The sequence below is a fragment of the Artibeus jamaicensis genome, unplaced genomic scaffold (genome assembly GCF_021234435.1).
Source record: "Artibeus jamaicensis isolate MK-2021 breed Jamaican fruit bat unplaced genomic scaffold, CSHL_Jam_final contig_465, whole genome shotgun sequence".
Classification (NCBI taxonomy): Eukaryota; Metazoa; Chordata; class Mammalia; order Chiroptera; family Phyllostomidae; genus Artibeus; species Artibeus jamaicensis.
Window position 1 is genome coordinate 21,176,369 of NW_026521843.1, and position 25,867 is coordinate 21,202,235.

The 25,867-nt window shown below is 44.2% G+C and overlaps 1 protein-coding gene across 1 annotated transcript in view; it reads left to right on the forward strand.

Annotated features, from left to right (window-relative positions):
• CRIM1 (cysteine rich transmembrane BMP regulator 1) overlaps nucleotides 1-25,867 on the forward strand; it is a 178,856-nt gene that overhangs the window by 25,486 nt on the left and 127,503 nt on the right. Inside the window, exon 2 of the mRNA XM_037165394.2 lies at nucleotides 11,626-11,799. Within this exon, the coding sequence (XP_037021289.2) occupies nucleotides 11,626-11,799 (174 nt within the window). The remainder of the gene's footprint in view (nucleotides 1-11,625; nucleotides 11,800-25,867) is intronic.

The following is a 25,867-nucleotide window of genomic DNA, read 5'->3' on the forward strand; positions in this document are numbered from 1 at the left end:
TCCAGTGACGACTTTTACACTGTAAAGACTAAATAGAATAATATTGCAGAATCATAACTTAGAAGATCCGCCTACCTAATTGCATATGGGAATACATATTGCTCTAGCATGTGGAAAAGGAGTGAGTGTCTCACGTGGGTCTTATTTATGTTTCCTTTTGGGTGCAAATAGTTATTCTCTGTATATGCATGCATGCATTCTAATTTGAAATGTAGGCATGTATCAGTTTTAACTTTGACACTGCATCGTTTTAAAATACCCAAAGGTACCTGCTTCCTACATCTCTGGAGACATGAATTACTATACAGTTTATTCTTTTGCATGTCAAATATTCCAGAAAGATAGTAACTGTAAAAGCATAAGCATCGAAGCCCTTAAGCCTGAATCTTAGACACTCACAGAATATCTTTAAAGCTGCTGCTTTCGTTTTCACATGTTGTTAGTAATTGACCATGTTATCTCACAGAGCAGTCACCTGCTCTACCCTTTATTTTTTCCATTTAGTCCATGGGGATTGGGGTCTGCTATGTGCCACTACTGGGCTCAGCATGGAGTGGCTGTAGGAGCAAGGAAGCCACAGTTACTGCCCCAAAGAAGCTCAGAATTCAGCTGCTGACAAATAGCACAGTGCGTTGGTATGAGCGAAATGGTTGTGGGGGGCAGCAAAGCAATGCATAGATGTCTTTGAGGAGAAGACAGTGAAGCTGAGCAGGGCCAGATGGTGGCAGATTTCCAGGTGAAGAGGGGACAAAAAAGATCCTTCCTCTGAGGAGGAAGCAGAATCAGCCAAGTCCTGTTGAAGTGCAGATGCACACTATGTGCTCGGGGACTTGATTGAGTCGGTATTTATGGAGCACCTGTTGTGTTCCAAGCCCTGGTCTAGGTGCAGGAGAGGTAGCAGTGAACAACAGAGATGCCAGTCCCCACCAGCCTGAAGGGACAGTGGTGTTCGGTTTGCACTTTAGAGTGGTCATGGAACGTCTTGCTGAGATGTTGAGATTGATCAGACATCTGAACTGGTCACACACCTGGGAGAGGGTGTTCCAGGTGGGAGGAACACCACGGCCGAGGCCCTGAGGCTGCATGGCCTAGAAGGGAAGAGCTGGTGGCTGTGCAGTGCGAGTAACAGGGAAGGTGAGCTGGGGCCGCCTCATTTGTCAGTTGAGGAGTTGGACTTGACCTTGGAGGCAGGCGGGAGCCATTAAAGACCTTGAGATGTTGTTGATAGCATGGACATCACTGAGACCCCCAAACTGAGTGCCCAGTGAGTCAGAGCTGGTGTCTGTTAGGTGTGGAGGTTCCATTACTACTCAGTGGAAAGCCCAGTGTTGTGAGAACTGTGCAAACATATGTATCAGACATGTTCTTAAGATTTCTTAGTTTTCCGGTGGTCTTGTTACCTTTACTTTGTATGACCTATTTCATGTGAAACTTACGGATTAAATGATTGCTGTGTAAATCAAGTCCTCCCAGATACTAATATTCATTTCTTGACTTACCCCAAGGCAAGAGACCCGCTTTTCATTGTCCGCCGATTTACATTCGCTTCTAGGCGGAGAGTTCTCGGATGACTTTCAAGGGTTGATGCCTTTACATGAATGCATCAGACAGGCCCTGCACAGCATGAAGCTTCCTAATAGGACACGGTCGTCTCTAAATTTTCAGTCTAAATTATAACACTACTTCCTACATAAACAGTAGCAGTGTGGATTTTAATGATGTATTAGGAGGAAAAAACCTGGACATCTACTGTACATCAGACTTTCACTTACCATGAAACTGCAGGGCAGTAGGAAATTGTAAATTGTGCTCACACACACAAATGTCCGTTGAATATTGCTGGCATATTGCGCTTTGTGCCGGGATCAGGGAGCAGGACGTTCAGGGAGAGTGCAGAAATAAATGAGGTCAGACGTAGCAATGCCCATACTTCACAGAAGAGTGTAAAGGTTCAGGTTCTGATGCCTGATATTTAAGGGTGACATTTCTTCGTGGAAGGGTACTGGAGTTAGTGACGAGGATCAGCTAGGGAGATAATTGTTGGAATTTAAACTTGATCACTATTTCACTTCTTAACATCTTCCACTTGGTTTACTTCAGAGAATTTAGATACATTATTAAGGTAAAGTTCACAGCATGGTCAAGTTGATTTGTAAAAACATTTCTGACAAAACAACAGCTAACTGATTTCACAAAATTATCATCCTGAAAAGATCCCTTAATGCTGCTTGCAGAGAAGTACACATTTTAAAAAACCATTATTCGCACCTCGGGAGTTTTGGCGTACAGTGTACGAGAAGGCATTGCTGCCCTAACAAACCCGTGTCCTGGATGACGGACTAGTCGAGATTGTATTTATGTTGTTGGATTTCCTGTTCTTCTGCTGTTTCCCACGTGACTGCATTTGCTTGGCTCAGCAGGTGTCAGAGAGAGCCCTCTGCCTGTCCCTGTGGTAATGACCGTCAGCAGCGAGCATCTAGGCCATTTTCACCTGTGATGGGCTTCACCACAGTGAGATGGGAAAAGAGCAGTGGACCTTCCTTCTGTACCAGCTTTCATTCCTTTTTTTTTTTTTTTTTATCCCTGATGCTTGTGTCCTCTGGACTCACTTGAACTTGAACTTTTGCCCAACCGTTTGATTGTATCACTTCCCTGTTTGTGCAGGTCCCCCTGTCCTATGCTTGATGCTAAGTCCCTATGGAATTCAGACCCACATTGCTTAGCTTTTCTCCTTAGCCAAAACGTGTGAACCTTTGAAAGCGCAAAAACGTGGCTCACTAAATGTGAACAAATGCAAACTGTCAGCAGAAGATTTATCTTGAGGGGGTGAATGTGCCTCATTATCCGTGCTAACTGTTCAGCTGGTATAATGAAAAATTTACATCCTTCAAATGCTTAGTTTCAGAACACCATGTTTATTTTGTTGTTCTTATTTGAAATTCTCGGCACGTTTATGCTTTTCACTGTAGTGGCTTATACTTTTGGATGAATGCAGCCTCGAAAAAAGGCATTCTCGTATCTAGTCTTGTGTTTTGCTCCTGGCCATTCGACTAGCCGATTTTAAGTTAGAGCGTACATTAATATTTATAAAATGGTACTGTACATATTCACACCCACAAGTCCCTTTCTGGCAACACATGTTAACTTATGTCCCGTTAATTATGGTCATGGTACGTGAAAGTGGTAGAAAGGGAGGTAATGGAGTTTATTATCTATATTTAATATGGTTGACAAATATTCTTTTGGGCATATGATAAATATTTGTTGACATATTGAAGAATCGGTCAGTACAACTTGAGTTAGTATTAATATGTCACAGGTAGGAAGACTGAAATACAAAGATGCTTCTGTTATTTCTGAGTAATTGACTTGTTATTCCTCACCACCGAACTTACTTTCCAGAAAAGTTTGGCACTTAAAGAGTCAGATTGCTTCGGATAAACTCAAGTCTCCTTGTCCTCTAACCCCATTTCTGTTCATTCCTTCTGCTGGAATTTATCTTGCCAGGCTACTATTTGCTAAGCCTTATGACAGCCCAATAACAAACAGAAGAGTCAAACTAGATCTTTAGCATCAAAGAAGCCCCTTTCCACTGGCAGGGGTTAGGGGAGCCATTCCATCCTGCTGCGTAAGTGAAGTAACTTTGACAGTAGAACTCTGGGAGAGGCGCTAATACTTACTTTAGTTCCCCTGGGGTGAACGAAACCTGGAGAAAGTATTAAAGACTGAGCAGGCGTTTTCAAAGCAGGTGATGAGAAGCTTCCTGCTATCAAACAGGAAATTATCCATCTCTTACTTAACAGTTTTCTCTGTTTCAGAATTCCTAGAAACATTTTATTCACATACTTGCTACAATTTAGGTTAGAATGGTGGAAAACTACTCAGAGCATTAAATCCTTAGCCCTGTGCTTGGTTCTTGATGGACTATTGAGAGTCAAACATTTGTTCGAGAAATGAATGATTGTAAGAAAGAATTAGTGAATTTACAGCCTGTGGTTCATCTGTGGTCCTCCCTCTGTTAGTTGTATTGCTCAGGGATCTGACAAAAAGAACAGCAGTGGAACCTTTGCTTATCATCATTTTACTGTAAATTGACTTAGTAAATTGGATCATTACTATTTTTTGAAGAGTTCCCCGCTTAGACATAATATGGATCAGTGGTCATTTTCTAAAAAATATTTTATTTATTTTTAGAGAGAGGGGAAGGGAAGGAGAAAGGGAGGAAGAGAAACATCAATGTGTGGTTGCCTCTTGCGCGCCCCCTACTGGGGAGCCCATCCTGGCCTGCAACCCAGGCATGTGCCCTGACTGGGGATCGAATCAACAACCCTCTGGTTCCCAGGCTAGCAGCGCTCAATCCTCTGAGTCACACCAGCCAGGACGAATCAGTGGTCATTTTTTTTTTTTTTTGCTGTAATTTAGAGGTTTGTATTGGTTGAAGAGTTAGTCTTCCAACTACATTTGTGTGCATATTTCAATATTTCCGTTGTTTTAGGTTCAGGCTTTGGCCATTCCAGTGTGTAGTCACATATGCCTAACATAGCACTTTGTAGAGAGGTCTGTAAAACACATTTTTGTAACATGAATCATTTCTGATAACTGTAATTCCGTGTTTCCTGCTTTGCACTGATTACAGCGCAAGGAAGAGAGGGAGAGGAAAGCGCCAGCCTTTGGAACCTCCGTGCACCTTGGGCCTGAGGCAGAGAGTGAAAGCTCACTGCACTCGATTCCTCCGTGAGCAGAGCCGAGTGCCTGATGACAGCCGGCCAGGCACCGGGGGAGGCAGAGCAGCAATTGTACGTTACACTGGAGTTTCTCTGCCGGCAGGGAAAGAGATGCCAGTATTAGCTATTTGCATCTCACTGTAGCTACAGGGATATGTGAACAGCTGGAGAATTAATTTGATATATATTCCCAGAAGCCGTTTCTCTGCCAACAGAATTCCATTACTGTGAGTTTTAGAGTGTGTACTGTGAATTTGTTTCTTGCCCTTTAATATTTGCTATAGCATATTTCTGGTGAGTGGATTGCCACATAATGGGGTGTGGCTGTATCTTGGTTTGGAGTACACTCCATTAACCTAAGCCAGCAATTGCCAACCGGTGTGCCACAAGAATTTTTAAAACATGCAATACCTGACTATTTAGTCAGGGGCACTGACCTCTTTTCCCTTAGATTGCCATTAAAACAAAACAAAACAAAACAAACAAAAACCCAGCAAAAACAACAATAGCTGTATGGTGAAAATAAAACAAAATTATGCTTGTTTTTTCTTGTCAGATCACAGAACATTTTTTTTGGCATGCCGCAGAATTTCAGTGATTAGTTTATGTGCGCCACGGGACGAAAAAGGGTGAAAATCACCAGTGTGAGCACAGGCAAAGTAGGAGAGGTGGGGCTCCGGGTATCCAAGTGCCTTCGACCTTCAGGAAGTCGTGTTTCAGATGAGCACACAGTGCTTTGTCCTACTGTGTGTTTCATTCCGTGTTAGTGGGACCTCAGACACCAGCAAGCAGACGCTAGATGTTTTAGAAGGACAGAGAGGTGGAATCCAGGACCAGTCAGGCAGGGTGGCCACGGCTGGTGAATGGAGCCCTGGGCACAGAGGGGTTTGTCTCCTGGAGCCGAGGCTTCCCAGGTCTGGGATTGGATGTGTTTTCATCCCTGTTCCAAGCTGCCTCTTCCCTTCACCTCTTTTTCCTCCTCACTCCCTTTCCTACTCTCAGGACGGAAGCTGTTCTGTTACTAGACTTTTAAAATGTTTTATGTGAAATATGGGAGGAAGGCATCATCGTGAGTGTGAGAAGATACTTCAGAAAGACCAAGTCCAGGATATGACTGAATAAGTGTCGGAAGGGCAGGCATCCTTGTTTCGGCTCCCCATGTGTGCTCTTAAGAACAAAAAGATGTTGTGCAGAGTCACTGTGCTGAAAACGAGAGCTGTTAAGCAGAACAGGGTTAGGGGCTAGTTATTCAAAACCCATGGGGGGCGGGGGGGGTGGGATGGGAGAAATAGATTAAAAAATGTACTTGAAAAGTAACTAAATAAAATTTATTTTAAAAAAAATCCCCCAAAAATCTACAAAACACTTTCTAGAACTAATAAGTGATTATAGCAATATTGCAGGGTACTGAGTTAATATATAAATATTAATTGTATTCCTTTATACCAGAAATAAAAATTAAAAATTAAAAACACAATAGCACCAAGAAAAGGAAATACTTAGGTATAAACCTAACCAAATATGTGTAAGATCTACATGAGGGAAACTTCAAAGCTCTGACGAAAGAAATCAAAGATCTATATAAATGGCGATCTATTCCATGTTCATGGACAAAAAAAACTTACTGTATTTTTCAGACTATAAGACACTCTGCCCCACAAAATTTGGGAGGAAATGGGGGTGCATTTTATAGCTTACCTGGCTCACTGTGGGGGGTGGCAGTGGAGTGGGGTGACAGGTTATTAAATATTTTACAATAAAAAAAACCCCATGGAACTCTGTACACAGAGGATAAATATAAATAATCATCCAAATAAGAATGCAGACACAGGTAAGCCAGACTGGGCGCTGGCACCTTCAGCCTGGGCAGCCTCCTCTGCTCTTAAGCTCAGCTACGCCCTTTAGGGCCCAGAGCCTTGAGGACATTCACTTTCTTTTTTCCTCTTACCTTTTATTGTTGTCAGAGTACAATTGACTCCATTATCACCCCACCACGCCCCCTCCCAAGGCATTCGCTTTAATGGAGACCAGTTTCATCTGAAGTACAAATAAAATCCAAGGATAGTTTCTTCATCGGGATTTTTAAAAACCGAGGAAAATGTCTCTAGGTTTTTTTTAATTTCTACTTGCAACCTCCTTCTTGGACAGTTTAATGTGAAAAGAAGCCATTTCTTGCATTAAAGGAAGGGATTTGAGCAAGCTGATCAGCCATTTCTTAAGGAGATCACTTACTGCTAAGGCTTTTCCTTTAATTAGGAGAAAACTTGCTCCTGATCTTTTTATACCATCAACGTGCTAGGAAAAAGGTCTTGTATGAACTAACACCAGCTTCAGTGTCCTGACTCTGTTTTCCTATGTACCAGCTACCTATCAGCTGAATCACGATAAAAGAACATGTGTTCTTATGGTTCAGGGGTGACTGTTTACAGAGTGAAGAGGCGCCAGAGTGCCCTTCGCTGTTTGCATTGGCTCAAGTGCACCAGCGAGACATGCTCCTGCCCTAGAACATCAGCTCTCAGAGTGTGGGCCATGGACCCTGGGGACTCCAAGGACAGGAGCTCAGAACTCTTTCATAGTCACGTTACATGTTACTTGCTTTTATTGCGTGTGTCGGCATTTGCACGGGTGGTGCCAAAGCAGTGGTGGAAAGGCTGGCATCTTCGTTTGTACAGAAGCCACCGGCTCCACACTCTGCCGTTCGACTCTTGCATTCAGCACTGCCCTGCACTTGCAGTCAGTCCTAATGACACAGTAGTAAACAGCATCAAAATTAATGTCCCTTAACAGTTCCCTTGATTGAAGCAGTGCAAGTGATTACATTTCAGCCCTCCACGACACATCTCGTGAATGTTCTGGGACGAGATGGGACACACACATGATGTGCCCGTGCCGCAGCGTAGCGTAGCGGCGGTGGCCGTCTCAGGGAGAAGCACTGCATTTCCAGAGTCTTCCAAACGTCCAAGGGGAGACGGCAGGTTAGCGGTCAGATGTCACTGACCCTTCCCTGCGGTGCTCGCATGGGCACACATTGGAACGCCTGTGGGTGTTGATTCGTACGTGAAATCACTAAGTTTCTCTCACTTCAGAGAAAATCACATCCTGATGTGGTACCTCGTGCAAGTTACATAGTTAAAAATACATTTGTGGAGTTACCTCAGTAGTCTTGATCTTTCAGGCTGGGAGAATTCTTACCATATGTAGAGGACCAAGAAACAACTGGCTATAAAGTGAAACAGGATGGCACTCCTGTTTTTAACTCCTTGCATCTCCTCATCACCACCAGTCCAAGGAGAAACCGGGGGCAATGTCAGAGAACCAGAACCTTCATCCTTATACTGTAGAATAGGGATTTACTTGGGATGGGGAGAGATTTTTAAAACATCAAATGTCCCAAGTGCCATCAGCAGCATGACTGGGTTCAGATTTGATTTCTGTAATCAAACCTCGCCACATTTTGGCTTTCGATCCCTGTTAATTGGCTGTTAAAGGATTTTAAAGTATAATGTCCTTTAATAGAAAAACATAAAAGCATTTGTCTCAGAAGCAAGTCATATTTGACCCTGTAAAGTGGTGGTTGCCAAGGGAACTCTTTTCTAGGAAGAAAAACAAAGTATTGATTAGGGTGGGGACATAGAATGAGAGAGATTCCTCTCAAAAAGGAGATTAAAAGCATGTAAGACAATTTTAGCTTCAGAGTCCAGTGCCTCCTGACGGGATCTGGCGGCTGTGACGTGTCCGGAGGGGACGGGCAGACTGACTTGTTCATCCTCGGGACAGCCTGTCACTCCTGCCGAGAGGCATCGGCTGGGAACGGAGCAGAAAACAGTGGGGAGCCAGGGAGAGCATCAAGGGCAGTTAGTTGCCTTCCAGTTCCAATTCCACATTCAGGAAAAGGGGCCTTCCCGTGGCGAGGCAGAGAGAGCATCTGGCAGCGGGAACAGATCGGCTCCAAGGCGGACTCCTTGGGAGGCCCGCGCTGCCCGCCAGGTGATAAGAGCTCGGAGTCTTGGAGCTGCACAGGGGAGCAGGCTGGGGGTGGGCGAGTCCTCGTGAGCAAAGTGCCAAAACACGTGCAGGCACTTGCTGTGAGTGTGCGCCTCAACCCTTTACTCATAAGCTTTTTAAAAAAGGTTTTTATCATGCAGACCTATTCTTTATATGGAAACATTTCCTTGTAATGTTACTTAGGTATTTTTAAACAGAACAGTTCCTGTTCAAAAAAAAGCATAGGCAACAGCATCGACCACACCAGGGACATGAAAAGATAGATAGATAATAGATCAATATTGAACACTGTACAAAATCCCGGGGTTAAGGGAGTTCACATTTGAATAAGACCTGGTTCTGTTTGTAAGAACTCTTGGTCTAGTGGGGAAGTTTGAGGGAACACAAAAATCAGTACTGTAGGGGCCGAGAGGTCCATGTGGGTGTTCATGGGAGCTCGGGGGATGGAGCAGTTTGTGGTTGGAGAAAACTCCTCAAAAGAGGCATTGTTCGAACTGGGCCTTGAGGGATGAATAGGAGTCACCGGAGCACTAGGAGGGGTCGTGTGCAAGCAGATCGCACTCCATAAGCAAAGGCTGCACAGGCATGAGATGCATCATGACGCACCTTATATTTCTGTTCTTACTCTTGTAGTCGATAGGAAGTGTGGACCTCTTTTTTGTTGTTATTGGCAAGAGACGACCACTGGACTGAGCGGGTTTGTTATTTGAGGAAGATGATTGTGGTGATAGACTGGAGGGATGGCGGGGTGGCATGGGGACGAGAAAACCATGCTGGAGTCTGGGTGGAGGGTGTCAGGTCAAGAGAGTTCCAGTTACAGTGGAGGGTGTCTATTGTAGGAAAGAACCTGCGTCAGCATCCACCAAACCACTCAGTTTGGTTACATGTTCATTGTACATATTTATAAAATGTAATAAAGGTATTTTTCTCAGAATATGGGAAAGAGGGGACATAGTTACTTGAATTTCTTACACGTTTTTAAGCTTCTAGGGTTGAACTGTATTTGAGTTACAAATTTAGATGTACAATCACAAAAATTCCTTCATGCCAAATGTCATTGGATTGGATGAGGCTGGCAGTACTAAAGAGCATGTCAACAATTAAATGTAGAGATAAGAGATCATTTACACGTGTAGCTTTGTTATGTATTAGAACTGAAGACTGGATTATCACCTACTTTTCCGAGTCGAATTATTTCAGTATATTCTCGTCTGGTTTTCCTTTCAGAGTAATTTAGTAATTTCACTGTTGTCTTGACAATAGGAGTGTGTGCGTATGTTTTCTGTCATTTCTAAAGACAAAATACATAGGAAAACATTTTAAAACAGATAAATCATGGTTTTGTGTAAACTTCTAAAATCATTTTCCGAAGAGCTACGGCTTTGATCTATGTGAACTTGATCTCCTGAAATTAAAACACAGAAGATTTTCTATTCTCCCTTTTCAAAGAATCACCCTGCAGCTCTTTGTGTTGTAAATGACATCCTTCCCAAGACCCCCTTGACAAGGAAATTATTTATGTCAGTGAGGGAAAACGGTCTTTTGCCTAACTTACGCAGTAAATCAGCAATGTCGCCAAAAGTAAAAGTTAGCCCCATAAAAATCATAGGTGTTCATTTACAGCGTCTTGGAGAAAACACATTCTTAAGATGGCTTTCTACCTGCCTTTGTTTGAGCAGCAGGTTGAAGGTATCTTTAATTCAAGCACTTTAAAAATTCTCTTCAGATATGGTATCAGAAACATGTTATTTAACAGTCGGTACCCAGTTAAGGGGCGATAAGGTAGCTGCTAAAGATAACGGTGAAGAGAGGGGAAAACCCACATAACGTCCCAGAGATCCGTGGAGAAAGAATCTGGTTTTCTGTAGCAGGTGTTTCAACTCTGAGGACCATCTTTAAGGTTGAGTCCATCCAGGGCCTGTCGTTTTTGTTTCATTTATGTGAGTTGGGTCCCATGAAAACTGGTTGGAATAGTCTACTTCTTGTAGTCTACTCACTCCATTCCGTGACCTGGATGCTGATTTTGGTTCCGGGTTCGGAATTGGACGATCTTAGCCTCTCACCAGGTCCTAGTCCTTGGTTTTATCGTCATTTCTAGCTTTGGTTGTGATAGCGATGGATGTTAACTGAAGTACACTGGAGGGCATCTCCACCGTTGTATCCTGTTCTTTTTCTCTTTTTCAAAGAGTTTTATTTATTTACTTTCAGAGAGAAGGGAAGGGAGGGAGAAAGAGAGGGAGAGAAACATCGATGTGAGAGAAAAACATCGTTTGGTTGCCTCTCATAAGCACCCTGCCGGGGACCCAACCTGCAACCCAGGCATGTGCCCTGACCGGGAATCAAACCAGCAGCCTTTCGCTTTGTGGAGTGACGCCCAGTCAGCTGAGCCACACCGGTCAGGCTGTCTCCCTTTCTTAATTGTTGCTGGTATCTGGCTTTTTATATGAGCTGTCTTGGTGTATTAAGTTCCAGAGCCATTTTAAACCTGAAGTCGGTTTCTACCAGATGGAGTAAAAGATTACGTGCTTTTGGGGGATAATTTCTGGATAGACTAATGCGAACCCTGTAATTTGATTGAATGTGGGAAAAATCCAGGAATCTGTGTTTAACATTAAAAACTATAATCGCAATTGTTCTCACAATAACACATAGGAGAAGATAAGAGAAGTAGGGTTTTGAGCACAGATGTCTGTTTCCATGTGTGGCTATGTTTTAGTCTCCTCAATTATTAGCAGGGTGAGTTTCATTCATCTGTAACATCGCAGCCAAACTGCTTTTTGTAAATTGAGGTGTCAAAATCGGATGTTAATCTTGACGTCCTTGCACATTCTTTGCGTTCCAAGAGGCCCTTCTTTGAACGAAGCTAACATTTATGTGGTCCTTGACTGTTTTACAGATGAGAACTGGAATGATGACCAACTGCTTGGTTTTGAACCATGTAAAGAAAACCTGGTCTCTGGCTGCAACATAATCAATGGGAAGTGTGAATGTGTCACCATTCGCTCCTGCAACAATCCCTTTGAGTTCTCAAGGAAGGATACATGCCTTTCGGCTTTGAAGAGGATTGAAGGTAAGTACCGATTTGTACAACTGCAAGGTGGGCATTGTAGAACCCTGAACACTGGCAGTACTTGAGCTTGAGAAGGCAAAGACAAGCTTACAGATATCGATAGCTTATATGATCCCAAACAAGATGCATAAAGTTGGCCAGGGGCTGATGTGTTGGGGTGTGTGCCCACACGCGTGTGTGTTTCTGGCAAGCCATGGGATGGTAATGCCGTGGTGGTGTGAGCGGGGCACTTGGTGCCAGCTTGCCTAGGTCACCTCTGCGTGACGGAGCTTTCACGAGCAGTGTGCTGGAGATCGGCATCTGTCGTCACCGGGTCCATTCTGCTTGATTTACTGTAGGAAGATGCTCCATGGGGAGAGTGCTAATTAGAAGTGCGCATCATCTGGCCAGAAAGTCTGTCTCTGTAGATGAGATGGGAGGGCGGTGTGGTGGTGACTGAAGGCCGGGGTGGCTTTTGCCCTGGGGCAAAATTACACAGGTGTGATTGGATCGCTGGGCACTTCGCCTCTAGAATGAAGTCAGGGATCCCATTAACATAACAAGAAAAGTACATTCATGTGGCTCATAACTTTCGTACATTCATGCATAAAACCTAGAAAAAAAGATTAAGGACCTGAAAATATGACTCATAACAGCAGTACTCACAAGTAGTATACCCAGAGTTCGGTGCTGTGGCTCACCACCAGAATGAACAAGGGGTAAGGCCCTGGCTTGGGTCTCAGCCCTGTAACTGAACACACTCAGTTTCAGGTTTCACTTGGGGCGGGAGAAGGGAACGGCACACTCTTAAATGTACCTTTATCTCTAAAATAATGCCATTCTGAGATTTTCAAAGTCTGAAATCAAATTCATAAGGGCACTAGAGCTGGAATGAAGTTTTAAAATTATATCCGGTTTCCAAGTCACGTTAGATGCTAATAAAAAATAAGAAATTTAGAATAGCCTCTAAAATAGCATCTCTTTGTATTTGCCAATGCTGCTGAATCCTTAAAAGAGAATAGAGTATTATAGAAAACAGCAGGCATAGAATTGTAGGACCACAGAGAGTGTTAGATAACATTTAGTCTAATCCTTGAGTTTGGAAATAGGAAAACCGGGCCCTACCCCGAGGGTCACTTACAAGCCTAGGACTAACCATGCAAGTCTTTTTCTATCACGTGACTTAGACAACCCAGTCAACTAACTCCTTTCTACCGCCTTGTGATGCTTTGCTCACCCCTGTGCCCACCTCGCTTCCTGCCAGCCTCAGTATATAGCTTTCAGGGATGTAGGTGCAGTAGTCAAATGTCTATTTAAACAGTTCTTGTAGTTTCTCATGTGTATTTTAAACGGCATTATATAAAATAGGACAGCAATTTAGCTGAGTGCTTTTTTGCCATTCTTCCATGTTATGAAAGTATGTCATTCAGATGTGTCAAATGCGTCACTGTCATTGTCATCGCCTGGGTGACCTTCCCAGTCTTTTGACCCCCTGTTCCCCAGCACACCCTCATCCTGCCACCTCAGTTGTTGAGATGCATCAGATTTTGCATCCACGTTATTTCCAGAAGTTTTGCGCTAAAACACAGTATATTCTCGCATAAAACTGGCCCTGTTGCGTTTTTAATTAGCTAGGTGTATATTTATGATCTTTACAGTGTGGGGATTAACTGCACTGATTTTTAAGGTGATTCTAAAAAGGCTGTTTACAAGATACAGCACTTCGAATTTTGAGATCCTTCTCTCAGGAATAATTACTGTAGCTGATTAAATTTCTGTACCTCTTTTTTCCTTGTTAACAGATTCTGTCAGGCGGCCGCTCTGTAATCCAGAAATAGGATTGGTTGAGGTCACTTAAGGTTAATGTATCTTCTACAAATAGTACTTTGTTTTTGAAAATAAAGCACCCTGCAGTATTTGAGGTCGTATAAGAAGTCAGCATTAGGGGATTTTCTGTTTCTGAGAAACAACTTTGGAGAGAAAGCTCTATATACAGTCAAGTGTACATTGCAAATGAAAGAATTAAGGAAGATATTTAGGCCCCGAAAGTGGGGCCCGACATTGTAAGGTATGGTGAAGGAGATGGAATCTGAACAGTTCAGAATTTAGATGGCGATGGATTCCAGGAAGGGGAACCATGCGGACAAAAGAGTAAAATGTACGAGTGAGGTTTGTGTGACTCACATGGCAGACGCTTGGGAAGCTAGTCTAAGATGGCAAGGTTTGATGTTGCTACTTAATAGGAAATCAAGATGGGAGGCAGGATGGGCCCAGGTTATGAAACGTCCTCAGCATCAGGCAGGGAGCTTACGTCTGGTAGTAGGAGCGATCAGAAATCATCGTGGGTTATGAGCGGAGAGAAGCAGAGCGTGGGGAAGTCGATGTTTGGCAGGCCGGGGTTGTGGGGTGCAGAGTGGATTAGCAAGTGAGAGGCCTCAGTCAAGAGGCTTGTTGGAGAGCTGCTTCAGTCATTTCCATGTGGCACCACATGAGACTGGGCTGGGGGTGGTGGGAAACCTCTGGGAGGGGGAGGATGCACACCATTTTGACAGAAGAACCTGCAGTATCGTCTGTCTAACAGATAAGGGAAGGATGAAAATGCACAAAGATGATACTAGGGTTTCTAACCTGAAATCGCAGAAGAATAATAGAGCAGAGATGGGCAAGCTCTTTTGAGATGTCCGTGATGGATATGTAGGGTGGAACTGAAAAATGGGGTGACCGTGGGAGGGGGATGTAAGGGCAAGAGGACTTTCAAACTACAGATGTTACAGCATGTTTGAATGCCGACAAGAATGATCTAGAAGGAGAGAGGAATAAGGTAAGAAAGGCGATGGTGATTGCAGGAGCAGAGGCTTTGAGGAGGGAGAGGAACAAAGCCGTTCCCGTGTCTGGGAGATGGATAAGGCCAGGTCAGCTGATACTGAGGTGGAAGGAGAGGTGTGAAAAATCGAGGGGGGGAGATAAAATGTAAAGCAGACATCTCAAAGAGGGATGAGGGAGTTAACCAGAGAAATGTGTTACGGGCACCTAACACCATGTGATGGTGCCCAGGGCTTACTGCAGGTTAGGGGTGATAAATGTGCAGGGATTCCAGCCAGCACGGATGTGTGCTTTTTCTCCAGCCCCAGAGCAGATGCATTGTAGGTGAAGAGGTAGTTTTAACCGGTGTCGGGTTTTTCCCGGTGAGTCTGATAGAACGAGGAAGGGCATGGAGATTGAGAATACGGCAGGAGCACTCACGGTAGCTGGGAAGGGGACAGGAGTAGTCCGTAGGGAAGAAACGTTGAGCCAGATGTTCCGTAGATAAATGCCACAGGGGCAGTTGGTGCCCAATTGGACTGCACGTGTTTCACGTGAACGAGGTTTTCTTCTTCCAAGGGGAGCAGGAAGAGCGATCTGAAAGTGACGAGAACAGAGAAGACCCCTACCCCACCCCCCGGAGTTATGGAACGTAGGAGATGGCACTATCCCCACTTGAGAGGACTTCTAGGGACGAAGAGCCGCCAGGAGTACCCAGGTGTTCATTAGAGCACAAAGGCGAAGGGAACATCTGGAGAAGAGAATGACAGCAAGTGGGAATTTGGTGACAATGACCGTGAGTTTAGGAGGCCCGGTAGAAGGACTGTGCAGAGCAGGGGCGATTTTGCAGAGCCAGGCAAAGAAGTGTCAGGTGGTGATGGATGACCTACTAATTCAGACTCGATTCTCATGGTCTCTTATGGGACAGTGCACTCCAGTTAACACCTTTAGAGGACTTTCTGGGGGGGCAGTTTAGAGTCTGAAGGTGTCTGGTTGGGGAGGAGCAAAGGGGCGAGTGTTCTTGCCAGAGTATGAGAAGACAGGAGTCCCCATTTCTGTGCGGTGGGAATGAGGTCCGAACATGAACTCTAAACATCACTACGACAACATGTAAACATGCATGAAGTCACTGCAGGGCATTCCAACCTAATGCTTGTAGATTATGGAGAATAATGGCAGTTTCTGGGTACCTCACGTTCCTCTGTGCTCCTTATATCTGTGTAAAGGGAGGGAGATGGTCCTGGATTTTACCAAATGTTTTCTTTCCAAAAATCTATGAACATTTCACCCTAAAGTCAGGCCGTCACAGATTGACAGGACGTAGGGTGCTGGGTACCAGCCGGCCGTGGTTTGGTACAGACTGGTTTGTCAGACTGGTCCGGTTTTCTCCAAGGAAGAAGAGGAAGACTGAGGGAGGGACTGACCTGCACGTGACCCACCCCACCTGCATCCTCACGAAGCTGATAATTTTGTGCCCCATCATTGGTTTGGTTTTTGCTGTGCCAGGGTTAAGCCGATGCCCCTTCAGAGAAGGGAACGAGACTGGCAGAAACCGTACGAGGCTCTGCGGCTGCCACAGGGGTTTTCTGGAGGGCCCACTGTGCGGTCAGTCGTCATAGTTACAGTCCACACCGGAGACCTCCGCAATACAGTGAGCCCGTTAGACTTCTCGGTGTGTATGTGCCAGGTAGGGGTAACTGGCTTTTATTTTTCTATTGGAATAAAACATTACTGCAATTCAGAGTGGCTGTAATAAATTCAAGAAGTAATCAGAAATATGAAACCATGCCAAGTTCAAGGCATGATGTAAAATACCCTGGAAACCATTCATCCATTTATCTATTCAGAAAATATTTGCTGAGTGCCAAATATGTACTAGGCACAGTGCTAGTCGCTGACGACACAGCTTCCATGACCTCATGTTCTGAAGGGGAGGGAGGACAATAAATGCAAAATGGAACAAGGAGATACAGTATGATCAGACCTATGAAGAACAATAATCAGGGTGACATGGGAGAGAACTACTGGGATTACTGGGGGGGGGGTTTGCTGTAGATATGGGGTATCAGGGACGTTTTCTGTAAAGGGAGGGGATCTGAGCCAAAATCTGGATGGAAGAAGGAGTCAAACTTACGACTGGAGGGGTGAGAATTCCATGCACAGGGAGCTGGAAGTGTGAAAGCTCTCAGGTGAGAATGAGCCGGGTGTGTTGAAGGAACAGCAAGAACCACCAAGAATGTGTGTGACTGGAATGTGGGGAGGGAGGGAAGGAGGGAGGGGTAGGGGCCAGATCACAAGATGCCTTGTAGCCTGCATTTTTGATGAGCACATAGGAAAATTATTTAAAGAATTGTGAACGAGGGTTTGATCTGCGTTCTAAAAAACTAACATGGCGGAGAAGAGACTGTTGGCAAGGCTGGGAAAGGGCAAAAATGGCAATAGAGTCCTCAGGCAGGGGCTCGTTAGTCGTTTAGGGAAGAGGTAAGAACCTAAGAGCTGGAGCTGGAGAGATGCCTGGATTTGAAATGAGATTTGGAACTGGAATGAACAGGACTCTTTTTTTTTTTTTTTTAAGATTTTATTTATTTATTTTAGAGAGTGGGGAAAGGGGAGAAAGAGAGGGAGAGAAACATCAATGTGTGGTTGCCTCTTGCACACCCCATACTCGGGGCCTGGCCTGCAACCCAGGCATGTGCTCTGACTGGGAATCAAACTGGTGACCCTTTGATTCGCAGTCCGCACTCAATCCACTGAGCCACACCAGCCAGGGCCGAACAGGACTCTCTGATGCATGTGTGGAGGGGGTGGGATGAGGAAAGGAGGAACCGAGGAGTTCCCTTAGATTGGGGATTTAAGCAAATTGTACGGCCTTTACTAGAAATTGGAGCAAACTTCAGAGAAGACTCAGAGTGTTGTTTTTGCAAATTAAATCTGACACCCAAGCAGCGCCATTTGTTATTTAGGGAATTTTTGATGTGATTAAGTCATTAAGAAGTGTTCAACACACATAGCTCTGCAGTAAGGACACTGAGGACTACAAAAGTCCACGAGGAGGGTGGGAAGTCATAGAGAGAAATAAAAACAACCCAACTCGCCCTGATTTATCACCAGACAGAGACCAGCCGAAGGGACGTCTGCATGGGATCCATGAAATGTGTTCCTAAATATACTTTTTAGCCATTGCTGCATTGCCCAGCACTTGGGTTACAGGAAAAGTAATAGGTTTATGTCGACCCTATTCCTACTGGCAGCTGCGCAGCAAACATGGTTTTGCAAGAGGAGGAAGATGTAGGGACTTAGGCATCTTCCTTTGTTTTAGCTAAAAGCTCTTAGAGATAAATGGTTTATAATTTGGGGCTGCATTTAATTTTTTTTCTTTACAAGGTACTTAGAGAAAAGATAGCTAATTAAAGATTGGCATGTGATACTTATATATTCATGTCCTATATTGAGTGGAAAAGTAACAGCTGCTGGACATTCATAAGACAGCAAATCAAGGAAGGCTTTGGGGAGGAGTTGGGAACTGAGTCCAACTCTGGGAAATGTGTTGGGTGGGTCAGCAGGCTAGGCAAGGACTAAAGAGCATCCTTTGGAAGACAGGATGGGGGCGTTCAGAGAGGAGGTAGTTAGGGTGGTCAAGTCAGGGGGCTTTAGCAGCTGCTTGACTTCGCAGAATGAGGACGGGGAAGACTCCCAGATCTGGGGAGGAGGGGGTGATTGTCAGGATAGAGACTTTGGGGGGGCATGATGGTCAGGAGAGCTAGTGGTGTCATTTACTAGAACGTGGCATACCAGGAGAGCAGCTGGACGGGATGCAGGGTGAAGTGGAGGTTGAGTTTATGTTCGAGATACTCGTGGAGAATCAAGGGGAAGATGAGAGACAGTTAAGGATCCAGAGCTCAGAAATCTGTGCCGGAGACGAGGATTTGTGAGTCGTCCCACCAGGGAGAATGGGGTGCTGTTGTCAGTGTGGCGGTAATGGGCATGATGGAGGCGAAAAGTGACTGCCAGTGTTATGACACCACAGGCGAGCCGCAGGCCCTGCGCAGTGACCGCGGTGCACTGATCACTCTGGTGGCATCGTGCAGGGAAGCTGGGGACTCCCACCGCCAACCAGCTGCACCCAGGCCTCAAACGCAACTGTGGTGCTGTGACCCTGGGGTGTATAACACGGAACGTATCACTTAATTATTAATTAATCGATTGATTGATTTGTACTCCTTGATCCAAAAAAGACTTTAAAAGGGTTTGAGTATATGAGAGCGGGTCAGATTCAGACCTGAGATTGGAGCCATTCAGAGTGGGAGCATGAAGATGGTTATCCCACGGGAAGGTAAACGGCATCACAGGCGCAGCCCAGAAGGGTGCTCTCCTTGGCGTTCTCCACAAGTGCCTTCAGAGGCCGCGCCTTCCATGTCAGAGCTGCTTTCGTTGTTCACTAACTTCTTCATTTGAAAAAATAAGTATTGAGCACTTACAGGCCACTCCCCCTCAGTACACCAATTCAGCTTCGTTTTGCCTTTAACTGGGGGGGCCCATTTCTAAACAGCCTTTAAGGTACAGGCACTTAACGTCGAAACATGTTTTAGATACACTGTGGGAACTTGCTGTTTTACAAAGATACTTTATAAATGTCTTAAATGATGCTTTTAAGAATTTATCTATTTCGGAAACTTACATTGCATAACATATATATACACACACATTCTCAGGCTGAAATTAAAGATTAGAAAGAAGATAAAGATTTGTTTGTACAGTTTCATTTCTGTATTTTTCTGCTGCTGAAAACCAAAGGAAGTTTGATTTTACATAACCTATGAAAATGAACTAGTTTTGACGCAGAGACAAATGGCTTCTGTTTTATAGACTTTCTTTTCTTCTTTCGGCTTTCTTAAAACCCAAATAACAGGCTTAATTTTCATTAATTATTCTGTGCTCTAAATTTACTGTTGCAACCCTACCTAAGGAAATGTTAATATTCTGTGAGCTTGTTATTCCATTTTTAGCTTTTTACACTTCACTTATTTCTTTCACACAAGTAAGGTGTAGGTGCCACATTTATTCTCGGTTGTTCTCTTTCCCTTCCACTGTAGCCTTCGGTAACCTGTGCTCCAAGTGGCCTGATCACATAACAAACCCTTGATGCCACTTGCAATGTTTGTCCGTAGACAAACATTTAGTTAGTATTTACAAATATCTTTCTTTTCTGTTTGATGGTACTGTTTGCTTTCATTCCTAGAACTTTTTTCCTCAAATCATTTTTGGCTTGTTTTGTGTGTGTGTGTGGGGGGGAGGTTAGAGGTCAGGGGCGGTCACAGCGATCGCCCACGAAAATGTGATTAAATGGATGCGGCACGTTATTTAACATTCATTCCATCTCTGAGATGGTGCAGCAGAATTCCCTCTTGACCCATAGCAGGAAATCTGCTGCCACCTCCTGATACAAGTCCAGGGATGACAGGAGCATCGGCTCTGCCTGACCTGTGTCCCCGTAGGCAGCTCACAGTCCCTGGTGAGGCCTGGGTGTCATGCGCACACAGAATCTCTGAGGCTTCTTAAATGAGAGAGACCTTCACGGTCACACAGACATTTGATTTTGCCAGGACTCGACCAGGACTGGGGAGTCTACGTGGTCGGCGAACTGCCGGCTGGAGCCGCCTCTGCCGGGTTTCGCCCAGACCCTGAGCAGTGGAGCCAGGGAGGGTGTGGGTGACCCTGCCTCTCTGCGTAGAGACGGGATTTGTGGTGCTAGCACAGCACAGCTTGAAGAGAGCACAGCTTGTCTTCAAACAGTCGTTGGACTGACTTTGGAGTTCTGCTTTTGTTTTCAAAAGCCTGAAGCACTTGTTATAAATTGCTCTACTTCAGATATTAATACCCAGCCATGATTTCATTTTTACAATTTTTAAAACTTTTTTCCAATACAAGAAGAAATGAAAACTCATTTGAGGCATTTCATAACATGTGCAAAGGGTCACCTGGTGAGGAGCAAACCAGGTCCCAAGACTGGACGCTGGGGAAACCATTGTTTGCAAATGCAGATGAGCCTTCATATAAGGTTACCTATTAGATCTTTGCTAACCCTTAGAAATATGTTAACACCTTTTGTCTCTGCGGGTTTTTTACAGTTATATCGATCTACATGGTATTCAATGCCACTATCCCCAAATCTTTCCTAATACAGCATTGACTACAGGGAAAACGATTCGCTGTAATCATTGTAATCATTGTAACCAAGGTTCAGACATGCTGAGAGTCAGATTGTGTGTGCTCCCAGTGTGGACCTCCTGTGGACTGGAAGACGGTGGCCAAGGAGAGTGAAATGGATAAGGTCCTTACAACTTAACCAGCGTGGGAGGGAGGACAGACGTGGGGTAGATTTTACACATTTGTAAGGTTTATGAAATTTAGGGGAAAAGGGGCTTTGGGAAGCGCTTGGCCTTTCAAGATTGCTGTCACATAATCCTTGATAATAGAGTATATGGACATAACTACCCCCCCAAAAAACCCAGTGTAACCTCTCAAACTCTGATTCTCGTTTACTCTGAAGCCAGACGCTCAGTGTTAGGAGGACGGTGTTCTGTCTCCTTCAAGGCTTTGACGCACACTGATCGGTAATTTGTGAGTCAGTCACGTGCTTCATCAAACCTGCTCCTCGCAGATGCCCCTGTGCTCGGACTAGGGGCCTCTGAGTCAGTGTCATGCTTGCGAATGTCTAGGGTAGCTACTATATATTGTTTAAAAAATTATTTTTGAGGAATTCAGTTTACATGGCTTATCAAATTGGGAAACACTAGCCCTTCCCTTGACCAAATTTTTCAAAAATGATTTAACCTTACCTTCCAGATGGATAAGGGACCTTGTTACCACCCAGGCACCAGCTGATGCTGATTTTTTCCCCTCTGGCTATCCAACTGCCATTAAAGATACTTGTTTAAGGAAGGCAGCAAGGCTCTTTTGTAACTTTAAATCTGTATTGCTGTCACCCTCTCTGTGAAAATAAACACAAAATGATAATGTGACCTATCTTTCCTTTTTGGGAACATACATATGAAAGGTGACTCAGAAATATAAATATACATGTTTTATTTTAAATTCCAGCAACGTCAAGGGGAAAGAAAATGTAAACAAAGTTACTTATTTTCATAAGCAGGAGACTTTTTTATTTTGGTTGACAACCAAATAAGTATTTTAGAATTTTATGTTGTAGGTGCAAATTGTTGTTTTGATAACTGGTACGGGGGAAAACAAGGGCTACCAAAAGGCGGAAACCAGTTTTGACTCTCTGGGAAATCAACACAGGAAACCCGAGGGACTTGGCATTGGGCCAGTTGGAGAGGAGCAGTTGCTAGAGTAATTATACCTGCATTTTAACTGCTGGAGGTCGTACCGTGACCTTCCGGTCCCTGTGATTTTGTGTGCCCAGCATTAGTTTATATCCTCATGCTGAGTGGGGGGGGTGTGTGTGTACAGGAGCATTTTATTTGGCCACATTGGGGTTACAATAAATGGTGAGTCCTGGACAGATAGCTCTATTGGTTAGAGCATTGTCCCAGTATGCCAAAGTTGCAGGTTCGATCCTAGGTGAGTGCATTTACAAGAAACAACCGGTGAATGCACAAATAAGTGGAAGAACAAAGCAATGTTTCCCTCTCTAACCAAGAAATTTTAAAAAATTAAATAAAAATAAATGGTGTGGAAAACAAATTTTTAGTCTGACCCTTAGAATGATGCTTTCTAGACAGTTATATGTAAATAGCTGGTAACATTCTATACCATTTGTTGATTTTCTTTGCTTTAACTCTTTATCTGTGCTTTCAAGCCATCTCTTCTGTCCCCACTGTGTGTAGGCCACACGCGTGCTGTCCTCTTCAGGTCCCCACTCCCAGGAGAGTTTCAGAAGGCATAGTTGACCAGTTTTTGCTCCAGATGTGTGCTTGTTTCAAGATTAAATACCATGTCCTTAGTATGCATTTTTAAAAACACACTTACCCTGCTTGTTCTGAGGACCAGAAGCACCCTGGCACCTTCAGCCAGAGAAACAGTGTTTGCTCCTTAGGGGCCCTGCGTAAAGCCTTCGGCTTCTGCCTTGGTGCTGGAATGATGCTGCTCTGAGGACAGCCTCCAGGAGGTTGATGTTTTCGCTTCTTGGTAGCCCCGAGGGGTCCCTTGTGAGTTGGTGGTTGCCGACTTGGCTGTGGGCAACCTCTCAGTTATTCCCAGGGCTTGGCGTGTGCTCTCTCACACAGAGCTGTTGAGCTGCTGCTTTGCCCAGCTGTGTCCAGCGAAACCCTGGCCCCCACAAACGCTCTTCCTGACATGAGCAAAAAAATCTGGACTCCCCGTCCTGGAGCCCTTCTCAGCGGCTGCAGAGGGAGCTGAGTGGCAACCACTCCCCGCTGCAGGGCCCCCTTCCTGAGACGAGTGGGGCCTGCCCCTTCCGAGTGCTTCTGCCCCAGGCCAGCTCTCTCCGCCAGCTATCCAGAGGGTGGGGACCGTCAGCTTGTCATTCCCCAGCTCAGGCCCTGAAAACCTCATTAGTTAATGTAATTAGTATTCCCAAACCATAAACTGGGATTTGGGACTAGGCGGGCAAGCTTGGTAGTTGATATTATTTGTTCTGCATTTACAAAAAAAGAAAAAGAAAAAGTCTGTTAAAAGGGAAAGTTCAAGAAACAGTTTGGGAACAGAATCACTGCAGCAGGAATTTACATTCCGTTGGAAAGCGATCCTATCAAACGTGTGTATAACTCTGTCGATACGAGTGGGGTTCCACGGTGGACTCTTGTCTCCCTTTCGCACGCTTGCCTGCATTTTATATTGACTGATCAAGAGGTCTGTCAAGGGAGGGGAAACAACTTTTTGAATAAAAAGTTTTTCAATTTTTTAATAAAGTGGGAAAATCTTTATGACTAGGAGACCAGGCACACATAAAGGATGCAGTCACACAGAGCTGAAGACAGAGCGGACCTTCAGTCACAGTGGTGAGGAGGGCCTAATTTGTCCTTTCTCTCTCTGGCCACCCCATTCTATTTTTGTCATTTCTTTTTACTCCAGAAGCCCAACTATGGGAACCAGTTAGTAGAAGCCGACTTTTTACTAAAGAAGCTCCTTTATCATCAGCATGTATCATCTAAGAAAAATAAACTAAAATTAATTAGTCTTATTGATTACACTCTATAGAATGCTACTTCAGCCATCGTTTGCATTTTAATCCTTTCTAACTGTGAAATTCCAATGAAAGGGATTTCCGGGCCCTCCAGCCCAGAAGCAGGAGAACTCTTCAGCGTGGACAGGACTTGGTCACAGGGGTCTGGTGGAGGCGGGGGGGGGGGGGAGGACACGGACACACAGGTGGTCGTAATAAGAGCAGAGCAGCCATTCCCGGTCTGAGTAGTGCCGGGCATGAGAGGCGCTCAAGAAGATAAATCAAAATGTATTTTAATCCGTTTAAAAGGTATTTTACAATTCATAGGCATATTTTCTGTATACTCCTGCAACTGGTGCCTTTGTCTTTGTGAACATATACTTTTCTCAAGAAAGGTATTAAAGAGCACTAAAATTCAGTATTTGGATTTTTAAAAGCAATGCTCCAGTGAAAATAAAATGTGACTCATTCCCTACTTCATACTGACCTTCACGAAGCATGCTGTTCTGGGCACTGGAATACTGTATTTTGAAACCTATGACAGGATTCTTTTAATGCTGCATAGTCTCTGAAACGAGAATAATGGACTCTTGTGGGTTGCCGATTCCTCTGAAGCTCAGGATATGGGGTGTAATACTCTTCGATTGGGTGCCTTCCCGCTTTTGATGTGAGGTCTCTGATGTGTGCGTTGCATCAGGAGGAGGCAACAGCTGTAAGTAACGCCTGTAAAGTTAGAAGAGGGAAGGAATGAACACATGACCAATTAATATTTGTGTGACTTTTTTTAAGAGAGTGGAATGTTCCTTTAAATTGTGGATGTGTTTTTCTTTTTTAGTTTCTGGGTAACAACAACTTCCTAGTTTTCCTATCCTTCATGATTCTTTTCTCTGTCACTGGGATTTTTTTTTGGTTTTTTAATTTCCCGAAAAGCAAGTAAAGTGCTTCCTCCTTATCAGTAGGATTTCTTTTCCTGTTCCAACAACAGAGAACAATAGAGGAATTTAATAATGGTTTAAAAAAATTGATACTTCTTTCTCTTTTTTTTTAATATTAAATTTTATTTAGTTACTTTTCAAGTACATTTTTTTTTTTAATCTATTTCCCCATCCCACCCCACCCCTCCGCCCGGTCTCCCCCCTCCCTCCCATCCCCCCCCTCTTTATTAATATATTCATATATTTGTCAGTAGATAAAACCCAAGTTTTATAGACATAGAGAAAAGCTGCCTGTCAGTAAAATGAGCTCATATTTTACTTGTACTTCTTAGGGGTTTTTTTTGTCTTCCTTTTATGCAGTTTGGAAGATTAAATATAGAATATTTTTTCCCTCTTTAAAATCTGTTCCCATGTTTTTAAGAGTAAAAGTCTGGAAATTTGGAAAGCTAGGTGAGGCCACCAGTTGTTGACCAACCTAACAGAAGGTCGTTTTAAAGGTGTCTAGAATACATTCTGATCTTGTTTTTGTATTTACATTGTACAAAAAATTGTTATTTACTGTTCTGCTTTGGCAAAAAAAAAGTCTAGCCTGCCTCCCACAGCATTTGTAAATATCAGGGGTATGTTTTCCTAACAGTGGATGTGAAAGGAGGCTTGTTTCAGTGTTTTGATGCAGTTTGACTTCATGATGGAGGCTCATTTAAAGGGACTGCTGAAGAGTCCCTGAAACCACCTTGAGCACGGGCACTGGCGACCTGTCCCCTGGTGGTCCCACTGTAACTTCAGGGGACTTGTTTGCTTCCTTTCTGAGGCTTGAAACAAACTCTAGTAATCTCAGCTGTGTCTGACCCAGATCTGGGCAGTGAGTGAAGTCTTTTTAAACCTCACCTAGAATATTTCAAGTCGCTATGTATCTCTGCAGCAGTACAGAGAAAACACAGTGTTCTTCTGTTTACATGTTCTCCTTTCCCTCCGTCATTCCGACTGCTGCCGGCCACCGGGGAACCCTCTGAATGTTTTCACATTGGGGGCCACCTTGTTTGTGTTCTGTCGGGAATGTTTCAAGTGAAATCAGGCTGCTGCGACACACCTCAGTGCGACATAGAACTCCCCGAAATGTTACCTATGTGTTCTTTCATGCCTCCTGGCTTGGCGTGTGTTGACCTGAATTCAAGCCTTATTATAATGTTTTCTTGAAGGATCT